The sequence below is a fragment of the Diospyros lotus genome, chromosome 14 (assembly GCF_014633365.1).
Source record: "Diospyros lotus cultivar Yz01 chromosome 14, ASM1463336v1, whole genome shotgun sequence".
In the NCBI taxonomy this organism is placed as follows: Eukaryota; Viridiplantae; Streptophyta; class Magnoliopsida; order Ericales; family Ebenaceae; genus Diospyros; species Diospyros lotus.
The window spans coordinates 9,095,485-9,116,214 of NC_068351.1; the positions used below are offsets into that span (position 1 = coordinate 9,095,485).

The following is a 20,730-nucleotide window of genomic DNA, read 5'->3' on the forward strand; positions in this document are numbered from 1 at the left end:
CTGGCTAATATGAGCATAATTGTGACTTTAATATATTTTTGTGTGTCACGATAAGGTTAACGTCCAATATATTAATTTTATGTTTAAGTTTTTAAATTTTTATGCTCAGTTTTTCTTTTCGAGAACCGAAAACTAAATATATTATTTGATTTTTAATGTAATTTTTAAAAATTTAAAAATAGAAACATAAAATATCATTTGATGAATCTATTTATGTTAATATAGTGATGGAAGAGTTTTAGAAATTCGTGCAATAGGATTTTATTTTACGAACACATTAATTTTTTTATTTAATATTTTATATTATATGTGAGAATAAATATTTTGAGAAGAGTTAATAAAATAAAATCCAAATCAAAAAATTTAGAAGAGTATGGCTATCTCTAGAGCAGTGCCAATTTTAGCTTGCCAAAGCTATTTATGGCGAGAATGTTACTGAAAACGAGCTCTAGCAGAGCTCGCTATAGTTATATTTTCTCGCTAAAAATTTGACAACCTTCAAATGCCTCATCAATGTTGGCGAGTGAATTCTTCTCGCGACATCTCCTTCACCCCCCCCCCCCCCCCAATTGCTCAAGGCGGGAAGAAAGAACTAAATGTAGGAAGGGTGGAGACGAGTTGCAGGGCAATGGCGACAGTAAGAGATCTGGCAGTTGTGGCCACGAACAACAACAACAACGAGCAATGGCGACAATAGCAGATTCGGCGGCAACGGCCACGAGCAGCAGTAGTAACGAGCAGTTTCGGCGTCTTCCTCGTGGAGTCTTCTTCACAACATCTTCCCGGTGATTTGTGATTAATTTTGTATATTTTTTTGTATTATATGATTGATATTGTATCTTGTTTATTTGGTTATTAAGTTGTGTATTTAATTATTGATTTTGTATATGTGTATGTGATTATTTATTTTGTATATGTGCAGTAATTAATTTGTATATTTGATTATTAATTTTATTGATGTGTATGTGATTAATTTGTGTATTTGATTATTTATTTTGTTGATGTGTATGTGATTAATTTGTGTATTTGATTATTTATTTTGTTGATATGTAAGTGATTAATTTGTGTATTTGATTATTTATTTTGTATATTAAGTGTTTAAAAATAATAAAATTAAAGTTTATTAATAAAGAAATGAAATAGGGAGTCAAATAGAGAAGAGAATATAGAGTAGGCACAATTTTTGAGATAAAATTAAAATAGAGATTGAATTATTTATAATTTAATAAAGAGTGGAATCAGGAGACTTGCTGGAGATAACTTAAGGGGTGACTTACTAAATCGATCAAAATGCTGAAGGGGAATAAATTGAAATTGTGTAAAAAAAAAAACTAAGAAAAAAAAAGAAATCGAAAAAACTGGAAAACCAAACAAACTAAAAAATTGACAAAACAAAAACAAAAAAAAAAAATTGAAAAAGTTTGAAAGAATGGAAAACCTATGATAATTAGTTTTCCACCAAAGCCGGCTCAACCAACTTGAGAGCCTTAGCATTAATTTTTTTTATAAAAAGAAATAAATAATACACCTTTGTATGGGAAAATTCTATCATTTTATTAAATTAAAAAAGAAAAAAATTAAAGTTCAATTAACTACAAAATATAATAATCTCTTAATGATAATGAATTTTCAATTAAAATATAATGTCTGAGAGATCAAAAGAAGATGAGCAAATAAATAAGATCACTTTTGAAATAAAGAAGATTAGATTCTAGAGATAAAGAAAAATTAATTTACACCGAAACACAAAGTAAAAGAATAAAAATTAAAAAAGATAAACTCATCTTATAGTGATACAGTTTTCACAGGCAGCTCGAAACAATGGAAACAAGAAGGACAATAGCATATGATAATTGTTATTGCTTTTGTTTGGAAGTTTGTAATTGAGAAATTTTTTTTAGGGCTGCAATTAAAAATTTTATAATTAAAAATAAATTTACAATCTTAAAATCTATGAGATATTCAAGAAAAAAGGGTAAAAATTGGGAACTGTTGTTGCACGATCACAACAATAAATTTTTAGATGGGAAATCGCCGATGGATGACTCATGTGTGGCTTATCCGAGCGATGGATGACTCACTCAGAAGATGAATGACTCAATCGGAGAATGGATGACTCCATCGGGCGATGGGTGATTCTCTCGGGGTGGAGCGACAATGATGAATGAATCTCTTGAGTGGAGCAACAATGATGGATGACTTTCCTAACTAGGTTGAGAGTGATTGATGACCTATGCAAAAAGGAGATCGATTAGGGACGCGAGTGAAGATCTCCGCGCAGACCCTTCGATGCCTAAATTAGCCTATTGAAAGTATAGAGTAGTTGAATGCAAGGAGAAAATGTGAGTGTGAGAGATTGCATACCGAAAGGGGGGATGACTCATCTATTTATATCGATGGAAAAGGCAACCAAGTGTTGGGTGACTTGATTTCTTCAGCGAGTAACTTGGAGGTGGTTTTGATCGGGTCTCGTGGGAGTGATGGCATGCGAATCGTGAGCACGTGTAGGGTTGCACCGATGAGTAGCTAGCAACGTGTTGCACATGGTTGCGCAGGTTAGGGGCACCCCCGGGGAGGGGTCACCGGGGGTGTAGGCTACGCATGGCCACGTGGCACTATCTCTTTCCTTCGATTTTTTCGTTTATTTTCCCTGATCCACTTTGTCCACTTGTTTTGCAGAACACATCAGGAATAATGGGAAGACAAAATGTAAAAATTGGAAAGAGAAAATGAGGAAGACAAAACATTATAAATTGATTGTTGGGCAGAGTGTTCGTGTATCTATGTGAAATTTGGACTGAAAGTTGGATTTTTATTTTAGACTCAATTTTTTTTAATAAAATATTTATTATTTAAAAAATAAAAAATATATATAAATAGTAAAATTTTGGGGTTTTCGTAAATGCGGGGCCTTAGGCGGTTGCCTAGATGGTTTCATGGTCAAATTGGCTCTAGTTTCCACCATTTTAAAATGTCGAAGTCATTCTTACTTTCTTCACACATTTCATTAAAATACTTATTCAATTTTTGAATGGGCATCACTAGAATCACTACCATTAGCAGACTTATACTTTTTGTAAAGAGAAATAAGCATATTTATTCTCATGTATTGAGGTTTTTCTTTCCCAATACTCTCCATAATACTTGGAGTAGAAACTTGAGACATCTCTCCTACTTTACCTTGAGGTGCCGAGTTTTGCTTATACTCATCATATAAAGTATAAATGACATTCTTCAATGACAAAACTGCACTAACACCTTTTTTCACTCGAATACATTCTTGAAATGCATATTCCATAAAATCTAATTTGTGCCTAAGATCAAGCACCACAACAATGTAACGTAAGTGGTTCATTTTTTTGGATCCCCTCAATATTTGTCAAACTTATCTTTCATCTTTTTTGTCGTTTCATGCACCTCAAAATGTTTGCCCTTTTGCCATTATTGTAAAAGATAGTGTTAGAAGTGACATATGATGACCCTGAAACCTACTAAAAAAAGTGTTGCAACATTGTAGCAAACTTTATAACATTTGTCCAATCCTCAGGCTTAGGTCTCCCACCAATAATAAAAAGTTGTGGTAAGACTTATTTCAATTACATGTTTCAAGATTTATCTTAAAACAAAGATTTTGCTCATCAAAACTCTTAAAAGCCCTCTCAAATTATTGTGCAGTTTCTAACATGAAGTATTCTAAGTTCCACTAGTTTGTAACATCCGAAGACAACAAACTGGCACATTCAATTTTTTTCAACTTTACACATTCTTTGAATTTCTTCAATCTAGTTGGTAATTGTCTAACATATCTTAGTATATTCCTATCTCTTGTTATTGATTCATTAATATTTTTCAAACTATATTGCACAACTAAATTTATTATGTAAGCCACACATCTCATATGAAGATAATGCCCATTCATAATGATAGAATCCTATTTTGTAATTTTTTTCTTAAAATGTACCACAAGATCATTTGAACTAGTGTTATCAATCATCAAAGTAAAAGCTTTATCAAGTTTATAATCCATTAGACATTTTTCAATTGCCAATGAAATAACGTCACTTTTATGACTAGAAATTGGATAAAAGTTTAAGCTCATGTTCTCTTTATTGTTTTCAGTCCGTTTTTAATTTTCAGTTTTCTAAAATACTCAAAACGCATTTACTTATTCATTTTCAAAAATGCATTTTTCAAAACACAAATTTTTTTTTTTTTTGTATGCAATACTCAAAACATTAAAATGTCATTTTCGTTGTTTCTAGGCAAAACAAGCTCTTAAAGTCTAAAACGCGGAAAACACTCTCCATCCTCATATCCAAGTTTGACTATTCTTTCTTTCTTTTTGCTTCTCTACTCTTTAAGGCTCGACCTTCAATCACGCTCGCCACCGCTATCACCACCGCGAGCCATTGTCGACCGCCATCTCTCTTCTTGTGTCAGTCGATAGCAAAAGACGAGATGGTGAGAGGCAAGGTGGCAACAAGAGGAGAGGCGACTAGAAGCAAGGCAACAATGAGAGGTGAGGCGACGGTGAGAGATGAGGCAACAACAATAGTGAGATGAAGATGACGAAGGGAAGAGGGCTGGAAAAGAAGAGACGTGACAAGATAAGAAGCGAGAAGAAGGCAAGGAACGGAAGAAGGCTGGAGAAGAAAAGGCGACAGCGAGAGGTGACGACGAGAGAAAGGCAGTGAATAGAAAATGACTGGAGAATAAGAGTAATGAGCAGCCAAGGAAGGGAAACAGAGATTAGAGAAATGAAGATAACAAATGAGTGGATTTCTTGAGGGGGAAATAGTGGGTTTCTTGGGTAGAGAGAGGACTAGAGAGGGAGAGAAAAGTGTGTGGGGGGGGGGGGGGAATTAATAATAATATGTAATTTAATAAATAAATGATATAATAATAATAAGTATGTATATGTATGTATGTTAAATAATATATTTATAAAATATATATCTATTATATTATACACACATATATTATTATATCTAATCGTGAATTTCTTATCAGGCCTGCTCATGAACCTTTAATCGAGCCAGCTTGCGAGCTAATGAACTAAACTTTATTAAGTTTAAGCTCGGTTTGTTTACAAATCGAGATTCAAAGTTTGACTATTTTTTTGCCAAGTCAATTTATTTATTTATTTGTATTTTATTCTTGTAACGGGAAAAAAATATTGCAAGATTCACCAACTTTAAAATGTATATATTTTTTAATAATATATTAATATTAAATAGTTATAATTTACTGAATAATAAAATTTATTGAATAAAATGTCATTAAAAAATTATTCTCAAAATTGAACGCGTTTTCTAGTTTTTGGTTTTGAGAAATAGTTTTTCAGAATAATAAACAAAATACATTTTTAGTTATTTGAAAATAGACTGCCAAAATAGAAAATTAAAAATAAATTTAAAACTCAAAACTGAAAATTGAAATGCAAAGAAAATGGGCCCTAAGATTTTTTTCTTCAACTTCTAATTATTGTTAATGAAGTGCGTTATCAAACACATATAATTAATCATTTGATTTGAGAACCATGTGTTAGTGGTTACGCAAACTTTTTGGCATAAATTTTTTAATTCATTCATCAAATTCAACATTTCTTCATTAAATAGCTCAAAACAATCACGAGAAAAGTCTAACAATAGGGAATATGAAATTTAGGACAAAAATAAAATGCCTAAATCCCTTACGCTCCACAAATTTGAAATGAAACTTATCTATTGTTACCAGATGAGTTAAAGCTTTTATATCAAGAATTTGATCAAATTTTCAATTAATAAGTGCACCCATATTGTTACGTGCTAGTGAATAGTTGTGCTATTTTTTAGGATTTGTTTTATTATTTTATTTACTGTTTAGTTGTTGACATTTTTCAGCTGTTCTAGGCTTCCATTCTCGCATGTTCTCCTCTTTTTTAGGTAATGTGCAATTGGTTGTGCACTTAGTGGGTCTAATTAATACTGTATTTAAAAAGAGAAAATGATTGGAGGAAAGACATTGATTTTTTTCGTTACAGTAGAATATAGTTTTTCTCTTTAAGAGTTTCTTCACGACAAGAACCATACCTTTCCATGCTAGAGGTTGAGCAAGAGCTTGCCAAATTCAAGCTCATATGCATATTCTCACCCTTTCCCTCACTCCCCTTTGAAGTTAATTGTAATTGTAATTGCATTTGTTGGATTTCAATAGCACTAGGATGTTTTTTACACGATCTCATATGATTTGTTAAAGAAGTAGTCAAATTATTTTTTTGGATCACAATGAAACTTCTTAGAACAATAATTGAATTTTTCTTTCATCTTACTCTCAAAATTTATAAATTTTGTTAAATGATTTTATATCTCTGATCTTTTTTAATTGCTTTTCTTTTTGCCTTTTCAAGTGATGTAGTATTGCTAGTGCACAAATATCAGCTTGAGCTTGACTTGGTGCTAGTAGTGGTGGAGGTCTTGAATTGTCATCGATAAGGTTGTCTGTGGTGTGATTGGTGTTTTCTTATCTTGACATTTAAAATAAATATAATTTTAATTAACATATATTAAAATAACTTATATGAAATCAAATATTATTAAAAATTTAATGAAATTACTTGAAATTTTAAAAATACTATACTTACATTGCAAAATGACAATGTTGAGGGCATTTTGTATCAAGAAAGTATTAGATTGTCAGAAGAAGTCAAAAATTATTATAATCCTTAAAAACCATTATCACTGATTCATTGATCAATGTCTTTGTTGTTAGATTAATTTCAGGCAAGTAGACAAGCAAAAAAGAAAAAAATACAACTTAATTTATGCTGAAGAAAACCTAATCAACATGTTTCGAATACTAGATTAAATATCCATACTTAAATTTGATCAATATAACTTAGTGTAACTAAATGATAAGGTTATTTGTAGATAAGAGAGGATTACAAATATTACAAAATTAAATTCAAACTTTGATTATTCTATTTAATCGAGTGAACTTTTCCCTTAATCGAGTAATCTTTTCAATTATTTGAGTAAGGTTTTATAATTACTTGAGTAAACAATAAGGTTATGCGAGTAATTGTAGATATTACTCGAGTAACAAAAAGAATTAGTTAATTATTTTTCGAAACGAAAAAAGGGCTAAAAAATCCTCAATTTAATACTCGACTATCCTTGAGATTATACGCGAGTAATTCAATTATTACTCGACTAATAAACAATATTAGTAGATTAATTTTCAGAATAGAGAGTGAGCTAATTTTTGAACTAATATTACTCGACTATCATTGAGATTGTAGGCGAGTAATTTATCAATTAATACTCGATTAATGGGCAATATTAGTCAATTAATCTCTAGAACAAAGAGTAAGTTGATTTTGGAACTATTATTACCTGAGTAATAAGTAATATTAGTTAAATAATTCATAAAACTATATGAATAATTACTACATCATACTCATTAATATGCAACATTAATTGAGTAGTTAAAATTCTAGTCGAGTAATTAAGATGGTTATGTGAGAAATTCGGGGTGCAATGTAATGTGCTTGCAAAATGTGAGAGAAATACAACACAAACAACTATCTTTTGATAACAGATCAAATTATGCGAAGATATCCAAAGACAATATATCTCTTAGAAATTATATTTCATTAGGAGTATAATTTATGTTGTTGCTTTCTTTCTTTTTTCCTATTTGAAATGCCTACACAAGTAAAGACATGGTACACTAACAAAATTCAATATGGTATAAAGCTTTTATACATATTGGCATTGCATTTTTGTTCAATACATGAAAAAGGATAACCTAGGAGTACACCATATAGAGTAAAGTGAGAGCCAAACTCAAAGGAAAGCTATTACCCAATCCAAGTAAGAAATAATGCCAATTATGACAACATTAACAATACAATCTAGGAAGGAAATAACTGATGAGGAGATTGACCGTTGAAATATGAAGGATACTATACCAGAATGCACTCATTGTTGATTTGATTATAATATATGTATCATCAGAAATTCATTCTAAAAGTCTAAAATAATTGAAAACCTAACTTGAATAATTACAAATTAAAACTACAAGAATTACAAACTCCTGTCTCTAGATTAGGATCGATCGCGAATTATCAGTCGGAGCAAAGAAAAAGGGGGGAGTTGGAAGGGTTGAGATTGGTTGGAGATGGGAGACTCGAATCAAATTATAAGGGAAGAGCTGAAAGAGAAGATATAAGGGTCAGTTATTTGATTTGATTATTTTGTTCTTATGTTTTCTATTCTTCTTTAGTTCTTGAGTTAAAAATGACATCGTTAGCAATTTTGATAGTTCAATTATTTTAAATTTTTTAATATAAAAATTAAATTAAATTAAAATAACTAAAATTATCAAAAATAAAAATCAAACTGAAAGAACCCTTCACTTAAATTGAATCGAAGTAGTGATTTCGATTTATTTGATTTGATTATTTTAATTAAACTAAAATTTTGTTCATTTCTAAAAAGAATAGGGTAAATTGGATGATGATTCAATTTTAAATTTAATTGACTAATTTGACATTCATAATTTTCGAATTATTGGGTTACTCAATGGTCCGATTGCGAATTTATGGTCATAATATAAAAATAATCCAATCCAAATTCAAATCCAAATTATAATAAAAATAAGAGGTGGAGCGCCGGGGCAGGGTAGACTTTTGGAGGCGTGGGACAAAGATCTTTGCTTATAAAACCGAACCTTATTGGAGCCAACTTTTTCTCTCTTTGGTTGGCGGATAAGAAAAGGGAAGGGAGAGAGAGCGAGAAAGGGTTTTCACTTGTCGTCGTCGTCGTCTTTCGTATTCTTATGCTCTGAGAAAAAGGTTTCTTCTTCTTGAACCTTCCCTCTCGGGAGGAGAGAGAAGAAGATACTTCTTTGAGTTTTTTTTTTTTTTTTGTGAGAGAACCGATCGATACATACATATATATACAGAGAGAGAGACGCACACACAGAGACAGAGAAGAGGCGAGATGGATTCTGTTCCTCCTCCGGGAACTGCAGGCAACGAGGCGTACTCTACGGTGGATCCCTTCTTGATCGAGGCTCTCCAAAACCCCCGTCACCGCCTTACAAGTTAGTTTCCTCGCCAATTCATCCGTTGCTTCTTCTTCTTTGTTTTTTTTTTGCCCTAATTTTGCCTTATTTTGATTTGACCGTTGAAATTCTCTGAAATTTTGGTTAAGTTGCACCCGTTCTTTCGTGTGGTGTGTCTCTTGGATTTCTCTGAAAACTTTAGTTATCCTGTTTACGCTAGGGCTTTGATTATCGTGGAATTAGGGTTCATTTTGCAAGGGACTCATATCCATCTCAGATCTGGAGAGATATATGCTTAGAATTGTGATTTCAAGCTGTGGTTATTATAATAGCTAGATCTGAGGTTCATGGCGTCTAATGAGATATCATATGGGATTTGGATATGCAGCCTGCTCCCAAATCAACCCCCCCACCCACAAAAAAAAAAAAAAACACGCGAGCACACAAAAGATTTGAGCAATCTTATGAAAGTTTTCACATCGTCTTCATATTCTCTTTCGAGTATTTAAAGAGGGGTTGACTAGGTTGGATGTTAAAAGAATAGGAATACATGAGTAGATTGTTTCAAAGACAACTGTATTCATAGCAAAGGTGGTACCAGCTTGAGGGTTTGTTCTTCTGTTTTCATGTCCCTAAGGACGCATGTGCAGAGAGAATAAATTCTTTTTCCTATTTCTTTGTTATGATGGGTGATGTAAATTGCAAAGGTTTGTGGTTTATATGATGAGATGTCCAAAAAAGGAACAAAATGTGCTATTGTTATCTTTAAACAAAGCCTTTGCCATACCCCCTTTTTGATACAACTGGACTCATATGAAGAATCTAGACTCTAGAGCATCATTAAAGCTCTCTAATTCACTATGAAAGTCTGGAACTGGAGTCATATCAAGACACATACTCTCACAATTTGTAGAGGAAAAGTAGAAATGCCATTACTGGACGGTGAGAGAATTCCATGGAGATTGCTATGAAAATCCAAATCAATTAGCTAGGACTTCATTTTATTCTCCCTGACTTATGCAGTGAAAAATTTCCTGAAGTTAGATGTTGATTGACTTCACCACAATTCACTACATGACAAATTGCTAGAGGTTAGATATTGGGAATTTCACCACTATTCAATACAGACAAACACACAGTTTCTTAATAATGACTGGCCATCTTCCTTGTATAAGCTTTGCACTTGCCACTTCTTATTCACTAATCTAGCAAGGGTATCTTTGTTAGCTTTATATAAATAGTTCAGGTTCAAATTATTCCCATATCAAACTGGCTCATCTGTAGCACTAGCCTTGGGAGCCTGGGATGATAGGAATGTACCTAGGGATGATTTCATAACAATCATCCCCCCCCCCCCCCCCCCCCCCCCTTTTCTAATGAAAGATTATAGAAAATGGCATTGAAGAGATTTTCTTTAAATGTCTTTGCTGTGGACATGAATGTCAAGTCTCTTGGATGAGACTTGAAATATCAGAGTATTTAGAAGAACCGAGAGAAAGAGGAGAGTTTTGGATGGAGAGTTTGAAAGAATTAGAGAGAGAATTGAGAGGGAAAGAATTAGGAGGGAAAGAATTCTGTATTACTTCACACATGAATCCCCATCCTCGCACAACTAAGCCTTATATAGGCTCTTCCCTGTGGTTACAACTATACCGAGGGGTACAAGAGTAAATCATCAGGTAACTAACTCGAGTGGCTACTGCCAATACATTCAAAAAATTTACAATTAGGCCCTCAGGTCGTGACAATGAAGACACCATGTTGGCTGCATAACTCATTTTTTATGTTAAATGCAGTGTAAGTCTCACTTATGTTCTCATTGTGGAATAGATGCTGCAATATTGCTTGCGTATCTCTTTGCAACAGTAGAACAGTTAGATGGAATCATTATCGCTGTCATCTTTGTTGTGATTTTCCATCCCATATTGATGTTAAATAGCTTGTTGCAAGAAAGGTGCATCTGAATGAGGACACTATAATATCCATTCTTTTTCTTTCATTCACATTGATGCCAATTTAGAAGAAAAAAGAGCTTACTTTTTTTTTTCTGTGATAAATAAAACATTTGCAGCCTAATGAAGGTAAGATTTGCAGCATGCCATCAAAATAGTGGTGAATACAGATGCATAAAATTACAATTTTTTTGAATGGCATTTCGAAATTATGATGTCTGTGACCATATCTGTGTCAATTTCTGTATTTTTGCTTTTTAGGTTGACCCCATCAAGTGTTGGGAGGGTGTAGTAGACTTGCTTGTTCATCACAGGCACTTCTGCATGTGTTTAGATTTGAACTACAATTTCTTTATACAATACAGCTTTTCCATCAAGCTAACTAATTGTTGTAAGTTCTAGATTGCACCTTTTCCCCCCCTGATTTCGAGGCCATGGTGCTATTAGACACTATTTCTCTTCTTATGAAGTATATATGTACTCACATGATCAAATTTCTTAAGTCCCCTATTGCACCTTGTTTTTCCCCCCTTAAATATTTTGAGGGCACTGTCCTATTAGACATTTTGTGCATGTTGACATATTGTAATATCGCTCGTCTCACATTACTTAGCAGCTAGCAATGATACCTCTTGGCATATTGCAACATCATTCTGAAACTATTACTACTATTATTATTTTATGGAATTTGCATCTATGATAAAAAAATGGTATAATATGTACAAGAACATCCATGTTTTCATCTTTATTGTGTTGGACAGTCAACACGTTAGATACCAGTATGAATGTGCTTGAGATGGGGTTGGGAGTGTGGATGATGGTGTAATTAGGAGAGTTCTGACCTGGAGTTAATTGGTTTGGTGCCTGCTCAGCATCATTTGATCTGTGCTAGGACATGTGCATCCTTGTACTTGTTGGTGAAATTCTGTGGATATTGTAGCTTAGGTCAATACAAGTGCTTTCTCTCTCTTTTTTTTTTTTTTGGCTAGGGTATGTAGATGCTTGTTGACTGGATGATTGTTCAGAGTGCTAATTGGACTTAAAATAAGTTGAGAAACATTTGTATTCATTTGATGTTCTTAGATTTTAATTTCATTTTTGGTATTGCTTTCACGTGTTCTGCATACTGCTTTATTATTTTACAGATTATAACCTACAGAAAAGAGCTCCTCCCAGAGTGTGCCAATTGGCCTTTGAAAAAGTTGTTCTTTGACTAAACAATTGTCACATATTGGTGAAAGTTAACAGAGATTGTAGCTTGCATCAATGTAGGTATTCATTTCCTGGACAATTGCCCTATGAGCTAACTGACCTTCAAAAGAGTCTGGACACACTTTTATTGTGCTAAAACACTCTTGAGATCATAGCTGTCAAAGGCGCAAGGCGCACTAGGGTGCAAACTAGTGCTTGGGGCCTAGGAGCAAGGTGACGCGCGAGCCTCATGCACATGAGGAGCATATTTATTAAAAAATGCTTATAAAATACTTATAAACTATTCTTTTCAATATGTACCTATAAGGAGGTAGATGCAAACTCATAAAATCATAAATGGCAAATAATCAAACCTATAATAACAACTAATATTATTGTAGAAAAAACAATTAATTTCTTTTGAAATTAGTTTCTTCTAACTGCAAAATAGATTAGAGGAAAAAGAAAATTATCACATAACACATTGCAAAAAACAATTACGGGGAACAATTAGTTTCCTGTAATTTCTTTTGCAATTAGAAGAAGTAGGATCAAAGAACTGGACGGGCGATTGGCACGGGGCTTGAGTCTTACGGGCTCTATTATTTGTCTCACTCTGCTTCATCAGTGGCGTGCACGACGACTGCTTCCCCACTACAGGTCCATTGTCGGCTAGGGCACTTGTCTCTACCCAATCTCAAGAAGATGGTTCCTAGTCTCTCTAGTATTTCTTCCTTAGAGTGTGAGTCCTGTCAACTTGAGGAAACATAGTCATCGTTCTTTCCCAAGTAGAGTCAATAAACGTGTTAGTTCTCCTTTTTCAGTGGTCCATTCGGATGTGTGGGGTCCCAGTCGTGTTAGTTCAAAAGACGATTTTCGTTATTTTGTAACCTTTATTGATGATTTTTCTTGAATTACATGGCTATATTTAATGAAAACGCGTTTAGAAATGTTTCTTGCCTTCAGAATTGTGTTATTTAATTGTTTCTTACCTTTTGTGCTGAAATTAGAACTCAGTTTAATGTGTCTATTCATGTTTTCCGTAGTGATAATGTTCTTGAATATTTTTCCTCACCGTTTAATTCCTATATAGCATCCAATGGGATTCTTCACCAAACTTTGTGTGCTAGAACCCCACAACAAAATGGGGTGGCTGAACAAAAGAATCATCATTTAATTGAGACTGCCTAGACGTTTCTTCTTCATATGCATGTTCCGCTTCAACACTGGGATGATGCTGTCTTAACTGCATGTTACTTAATGACCCTAGTGTCATCTTATGTCCTTAATGACTAGATTCCTCATTCTGTTTTTTTTCCTCGGGTTGCCTTATATTCTCTTCCTCCTTGTATCATTGAGAGTACCTACTTTGTTCACCATCTTGCCTCAGGTCGTGATAAGCTATCTGCTCGTTTCGTCAAATGTGTTTTTCTGGGTTATTCACGTCTTTAGAAGGGGTATCGTTGCTACTCTCCTCAATTATCGCTCTTAATTTGGCCGCCATATTCTTCTAGTGGTATACGTTGATGATATAGTACTTACAGGGGATGATGATGTTGGTATCATTGAGTGAAGGCACATATTCACCAATAATTTCAGACTAAGGATTTGGATTCGTTGAAATATTTTTTGGGTATTGTGGTAGCTCGATCAACGCAAGACATCTATATTTCTCGAAGAAAGTATGCCTTAGATATGATAGAGGAGACATGGTTGCTTGGATGTAAGCCAATAGATACCCTTATGGATCCGAATATCAGACTATTACTGGGACAGGGGGAGCCTCTTTCTGACCCTGGGCGCTATTGTCGACTGGTTGGGAAACCTAATTACCTCATAGTCACATGTTTTGATATTTCATTTGCTATGAGTGTGATAAGTTAGTTCTTGAATTCACCTTGTGACCGTCATTGTGATGCAGTGATTCATATTATTTGATATATTAAGGCCGCCTCTGGTCTAGGTGTATTGTGTCAGAATTATGGATACAGTCAGATTGTAAGATATACGGATGTTGATTGGGTAGGATCACCTAGTGACAGGCGATTCACATCTGGATACAGTGTATTTGTGGGTGAAAACCTAATCTCTTGGAAATGTAAGAAACAAACTGTTATCGCCAGGTCAATGCAGAAGTTGAATATAGGGAAATGACTGTAACATGTGAGCTAATGTGGTTAAAACAATTAATTAAGGAATAAGGAGTTACGCATATCAAGTCTATGCAATTGATTTGTGACAATCAGGCTACAATGCATATTGCTTTTAATCTTGTGTTTTATGAGAGAACTAAGCATATTGAAATTGATTGCCAATTTGTTAGAGAAAATATGCTCTCTAGGGAGGTATTTACAACACATGTGGGTTTCAATGATCAGTTGATTGATTTACTCACCAAGTCACTTAGAGGTTCTCGTGTGAATTACATTTGTACTAAGTTGGGCATGCTCAATATATATGCTCCAGCTTGAGGAGGAGTGTTAAATAAGATAAGTAAGGGGTATTAATGTAATTAACTCAAAATACTTATATATATATATATTTTCTTGTATTACACACTTTTGGTAGAATACACATTATTTTATTCACATATACTAACACGTAAACTATACCATCTCTTTGTTTTTTCAGTTCTACGGATGGAACTCGACATTCAGAAGTTTTTGCAGAATTCTGATCAGCAGCAGTTTGAGTTCCAACATTTCCCTACTTCATACCTTCGCCTTGCAGCACATCGTGTTGCTCAACATTATTGCCTGCAGACTATGGTGCAAGATAATGTTTCAGATGGCCTGGGTAATAGAATTGTGGTAAAAAAGTTGGCAGAAAGCAGATACCCTGCTGTCTGTTTATCAGATGTACTTGCTAAACAGTCAGAGAATGACAAACATGATCAAGTTAAAATTGTCATGAGGCCAAGGTGTAATAAAGCTTCTAATGAAGCCAGTGAAATAGGGGCCAAACGCAGTTCTATGAGGACTGTGGAAGAAAGGAAGGAGGAGTATGACAGGGCACGGGCTCGCATCTTCAGTAGCCCTAGTAGCCCTGAGTCAGAAGATTCCACCTCCCACACTCCATTGGATGGGAAAACTATGTGTCTGAATGGAGATGAGAACGAAGGATGCAAGAATTCCATGATTGATTTAGAGAAACTTCCCAGTCTCAGGGATGCTGGCACTTCTTCTTATCGGGTAGCCATTTTCAGGGATAGGGAGAAGGACCGTACTGATCCAGATTATGATAGGAGTTATGAAAGGTAGTAGTATCCATTTCTCTATCTGAATCAGAATGGCTTAGTTTATGGTCTCTTATGCATCATTTTCTGCTTGAGATCTTACATTTTTTTTCAATAATTGTCCCAACTCTTTCAATTCTCTAATTGGGTTGGTTTTTCTTGTCTTCAATAAGCACCTTAAGGCATGCCAGGGAAGGGCAGGGAACTAAGTGCCTGTGACTCTTAAAGCAGGGGTAGTATTGCATTGCATTCAATTTTGCTGAACAGATTTTTTGATATCTTTGGTTTTCTATTTCTTGAGGGGTTTGGTTGAAAAGTTGCGTGTGAGTGAAATTAATTTGTCCTGTAGCATTATTGTAAAAGGTTCATTGGTTATTTAAAAACTAAGGTGGTTATCAACATAGAACATATCATTTTGCATTACATATAGAAATTTTCAACCTGGAATAGATTTTGTGTATGGCTGTGGAATTTTAACTAAGATGAGTATATAAGCTCTGGCAATCCATGCATTATTGGTTATAGGCACAGTTCATATAGTTTCCAGGATATCTGTCTTGACATGGTCTATTCCCATTCATGTTATGCATCTGTCATTATGGATGCTGAAGAAAAACGGACCTCTAGATTACCAGGTGAATTCATCTTTAATTGATGCAGGTATGTCAAGACTTCTCCTGCGAGCCAAAGTTTTGTCTCAGCACATTATAACATGCAGAAGTTTCAGCCTCCATTTGTGCAGTATGATAATGGTTTCCCCCAATTAGGTCAGGTGCTAAGAACGCAAGCTTCCGTTGGCTACAGGACCCCAATCATGAACCCTTTCTGTGCCACAGGATTCAATCAGACATCCAGGGATGCTGTCTATATGCAATGGCCAACTTCTACCATGATGTATGCAGAGTCATATGATCAATTTAGACGTGCTGTATTTCAGGTAAATTACTGTTCCTGGACTTCCTAGTTTGTTGCACCCTTCTCCAGAATTAATAATTACTATTGTTTTCACTTATGGAAACAAAATGCTTATTAGAGTTTTGATATTATGACAATCTTGTTGGATAATTACTAGCTGAATTATAGTTGTCAAGTTTAGAGATTAATACTTTATTGCATTGTTGTGACAAATTGGAGACCAGACTAGTAGCTGAAGTGTCGCAATTCTTTCAGTTCTCTGCATGATGTGCTATTTGTAATGTGAATGACGAGTTTCCTATGGGAACTTGTTCCAAATTAGTGCAAATCTGTGGGATGATTGACTATGACCTGCTGAGGCAGTTTTTAATTAGTGAAAGTCAAAATGCTCATGCAAGCCAATATGTTGTGCCTGTTGAATGTTTGATCACATATGCACTTATTTGGGCAAACGAGTTCCTCAGAGGCGCACTTCCGTCAGAATTTGTATTTTCTGGTACACCCAATGCCTAGTTTAGGTTGACTTACCCATGCATATAGGTTAAGGGTTCCTATCTAGTAGATCTTCAGGTGTCTCAGGATGCCAATTCTTCAGAGAGATCTGGTGTTCATTTTTCTGGAATTTGGTTGTGGGTCAGGGTCTTAAGAGCTGCACATTCAAATGCATTATGGTGATGGGCATGCAAGTCCCCTTTGTGGGGATGTGTCCTTCAAGTCCCGGCAGTTGGAAGTTCCAACTAGTTGCTGTTTGACATGATAAGGTACCTTAGAGGTTTCCATGCTCCTAAAAGCATGCCATATGTAATCAACATAGGTGAGGCTTCATCATTTTGTTGTTACCTTAAACTCTGGGTTTTGGGGACAAGTATGGCCCTGAAATATATGGGCATTATTCAATTTTCTGCTTGAAATTATTAATCTAGTGATTTTGATTCTCCAGTATACTGGAGAGTGTTTTGTATTCTTTTTTTGAGTGTATTTTTTCAAGAAAATGTTTTTTTTTTTGGCTGGGAAATGAGAGGAAGGTGGGGCAACCAGCGCCTAGTAACCCTCTTTAGGTGTGACTATGAGGAGGGCCCTTCCTAGTTAGGGAGTGTTTGGTTTGAGTCATAGCTATTGCAGGAAAGGCAAGCTCGTCACCCCAGTCCCACTGTATAGCACAACATTAGGCCCTGTATCCATCGCTCTTTTTGGCATCATGGGTCATGGTCTGGGTCATCCTGCAAGTAGTAGAGGTTTAAGGTTAGAACACCAAATCTGGGGGACATAGGAGAATTCCTGAACCGTTGGACTAACACCTTGGTGGTAGAAAATATGCTTGTTATGTCAACAATTCCATGCTTTTTTTTTTTTTTTTTTTTTTTAATTTCTTAAAATCTGCTTAACAACATTAGTGTGACCAATCTGCCTTTAACTTTATTTATTTATTTATTTTTTTGCTGGCATTCACTTTCCTTTTTTTTTAATAACTTGCTTCACTTTTTTTAAATGGTCATGTCTTTTAATATGAAATTTGGTGGTTATATCAGCAATTTCATGTCTTTGTTATGGAAGCAAACTTCAAATATATATATATATATATATATTTCATGCCTCATCCCTGTATGTGTATATGCGTGCATTATTTCATTTTATGTTCAGTTGAGTAACTTAAATATCTAATAAATTCATCTTAAGAGCTTTTGAACTGGCTGTGCAGGTACCTTACTCTCAGCAGCAGCCTCTGAGCTTTGATTACTCCCAAAATCGTTGATTTTGATTAGATGGGAAATGTCTGTATAACAGAAGTGAAAAAACAAGTTAGTTTCTCCTATTCAGAATTCTGTTGGTTTTAGGATACTTGTTTGAAGCACCTCTCTTAAAAAATGCTCTTTCCATATTGGTTTCTGCTGATTTCCTTTTTGGGTATTTGTCGACGTTAGGATACTGCTATTATTAATCTAGTGCTATTGTGGTGGCTTTTTATTTTTTAATCTCGGATTTCTATGTTGCTTGCTTATGTGAATGTGACGACGATCTGCCCCTATTGAGTTTGATATGCTAATGGTCCTCGACTCAACTGTATCTATTTGACTGATTACATTTAAGGTTAGGGTCTAAATGGTTAGGAACATCAAATTAGAGGCTGTGGCTTTGTGCTGCTATATTTTATTGGATGTACTTTGGATAAACACTAGTAATGGAAGCTTTGTTCCAGTTTGATTGCATTGAAAGGGCTGATGATTTTAACGTAATTTGTGTTCAAATTAGATGGGTAGTTGCAAAAATTATGGATCAGTTGGTACTTCGAAAGGGTTTTTTTAACTTCTGAGCATAACTTTTATATAAAATGTCTGGTAAAATCCTAAATAAGTTATGGAAATTCTATTCATAGTCCACAACCCACACCCTGGTCAAATTCTTTAATAATTTTAAAATTCTTATTTTATTCTCACAATCCACTCTCTCCTCTAACCACTCCCAACTGTTGGCCGTTGCCTAGCCTCTCTTTCTCCCGCACCATATACACATGTACACAAACACACACACACATATATATATATATACACACGCGTGCGGCATCCATGACTGTCAACCCACTGCCATTGTTGGGTCAGCCATGGCGGCCAACTCACCCACACACACTTTTGCTTTCTCTCTTTCCTTGTGTGACGATCGTTAGGTGGGTCGATGATGGTGGACGACCCATCACCATTGCCAAGGTGGGTCAACCATGGTGGTCGATCTATCATGATCGGGGTGATGGGATTCGAGAAATCGTCAAACTCGGGGTTCGGGGGGTTCCTTTCAGCGACGATGGCGGCATCGCGGCTGCCATCAGTCATGATGGTGGTGGCCACGATTGCACTAGGCACTGGCCTGGTGCGATATGGCGGTCGATCCATTACCATTGCCAAGGTGGGTTGGTTGCCATCGTCGACCCACCGTCGCATAGAAAAAGAGTGTGTCCCTTGATGGCGGTGGATCAGTCGCCATGGTCGCCTCATGTGTGTATATATATATATATGTATGTGTTTGTGTGTATGTGGTGTGGGAGAGAAAGAGAGGCGAGGCGGCGATCGACGGTCGGGGGTGGTTGGAGGAGAGAGTGGATTGTGGTGGTAAAATATGAATTTTAAAATTATTAAAAAATTTGGTGGGGGTGTGGACTACGGAGAGCAAATTTGTAGGTTGTGAATATAATTTTTTAATAAGTTATTATACTTTGATTTCAGGGCTAATTTGATTATTGAATTTTAAGAAAGTTAAATATAACTTTAGTCCAGCTTCAACTTAATTTAATTATTATATTTTAAATAATTTATTATATTTTTAAATTTAATGTCAGGATAGTCATTGGGGTTGATATTTTGACTCATAATAATTTTTTGTATCATTTTAAAGTGTAATGATCAAATTTGTATAATAATTTATTTTATTATTTTAAAAGTATAATAATATATTTAATTTTAAAATCAAAATGTTTATTTCATACTTTTGTCCTAAAATGGAAGTCAAACCGGGAAGGGTTACTGTCTTTTTGACCCTTTCACCTTTTTCATGTATGGAGAGAGAAATTATCTTTGGGTGTTTAAAAGTTGACGCGCAGTTTTCGGCGGCAATGTAAAATTAATACATTTTAACGGTCTTTAATGAATTTGAAGAAAAACAATAAAAAGGAATGATATTTGATCTCCTTACGTTTCCAAAAATGTTGCTTGAACGTGATGTGATATTTTATATTTCTGTATTATTTATTTATATTAATTAAACATACAATATAATGTATTAACGTAGAAGTATTATATCAAATGTCACTCTTGAATGTTATTTAAGTAGTATTTTTTTATAATATATTTTGTGCAAAAATATTACTTGAACATTTAATTTTGACACTTAAAATAACATTATATGCTAGTGTATTATATATATATATATTGATATGTCACATAATATAATATAATATAATACATTAATGCATGAGTATTATTCTAAGAGTTAAAATTGAGTGTATAAATAATATTTTTGTTTTTTTATAATTATTGCACTTTAGTTTTTGTTACTATAATCATTAAATTATGATTTTTATTAAAATTTAGTCACTTCTTCTTCCAATTTTAACATTTAATTTTGTAAATGAAAACTAATTGTTACATGCATTACCATGAATGTCAAAATTATTTTGATTGTTGGTTTAGGTTAATTTTAATATTAGGGAATTTTGATGTTTATTTTAATATATATATATACATATATTGCATTAGTTTTGTTAACTGAATTTAATGAAAAATTAAACAAAAATAAAAATTTAATAAATGTGAGCGATAAAAATTAAAAGTAATGATGAATTTAAATAATAAAAACTAATAATATAATTGACCTAAATTTAAAAATGAGATGAGTTGGTAG

At 34.2% G+C, this 20,730-nt stretch overlaps 1 protein-coding gene across 1 annotated transcript; it reads left to right on the plus strand.

The window, feature by feature from the left end:
• The first annotated feature begins 8,724 nt into the window (after positions 1-8,724).
• LOC127790306 (uncharacterized) lies at positions 8,725-18,314 on the plus strand. The gene is made up of 4 exons (XM_052319747.1): positions 8,725-9,087; positions 14,823-15,447; positions 16,087-16,363; positions 18,041-18,314. The coding sequence occupies exons 1-4, from the start codon at positions 8,985-8,987 to the stop codon at positions 18,092-18,094; spliced, it is 1,059 nt and encodes a 352-aa protein (XP_052175707.1). The 5' UTR covers positions 8,725-8,984; the 3' UTR covers positions 18,095-18,314.
• The last annotated feature ends 2,416 nt before the right edge of the window (positions 18,315-20,730 follow it).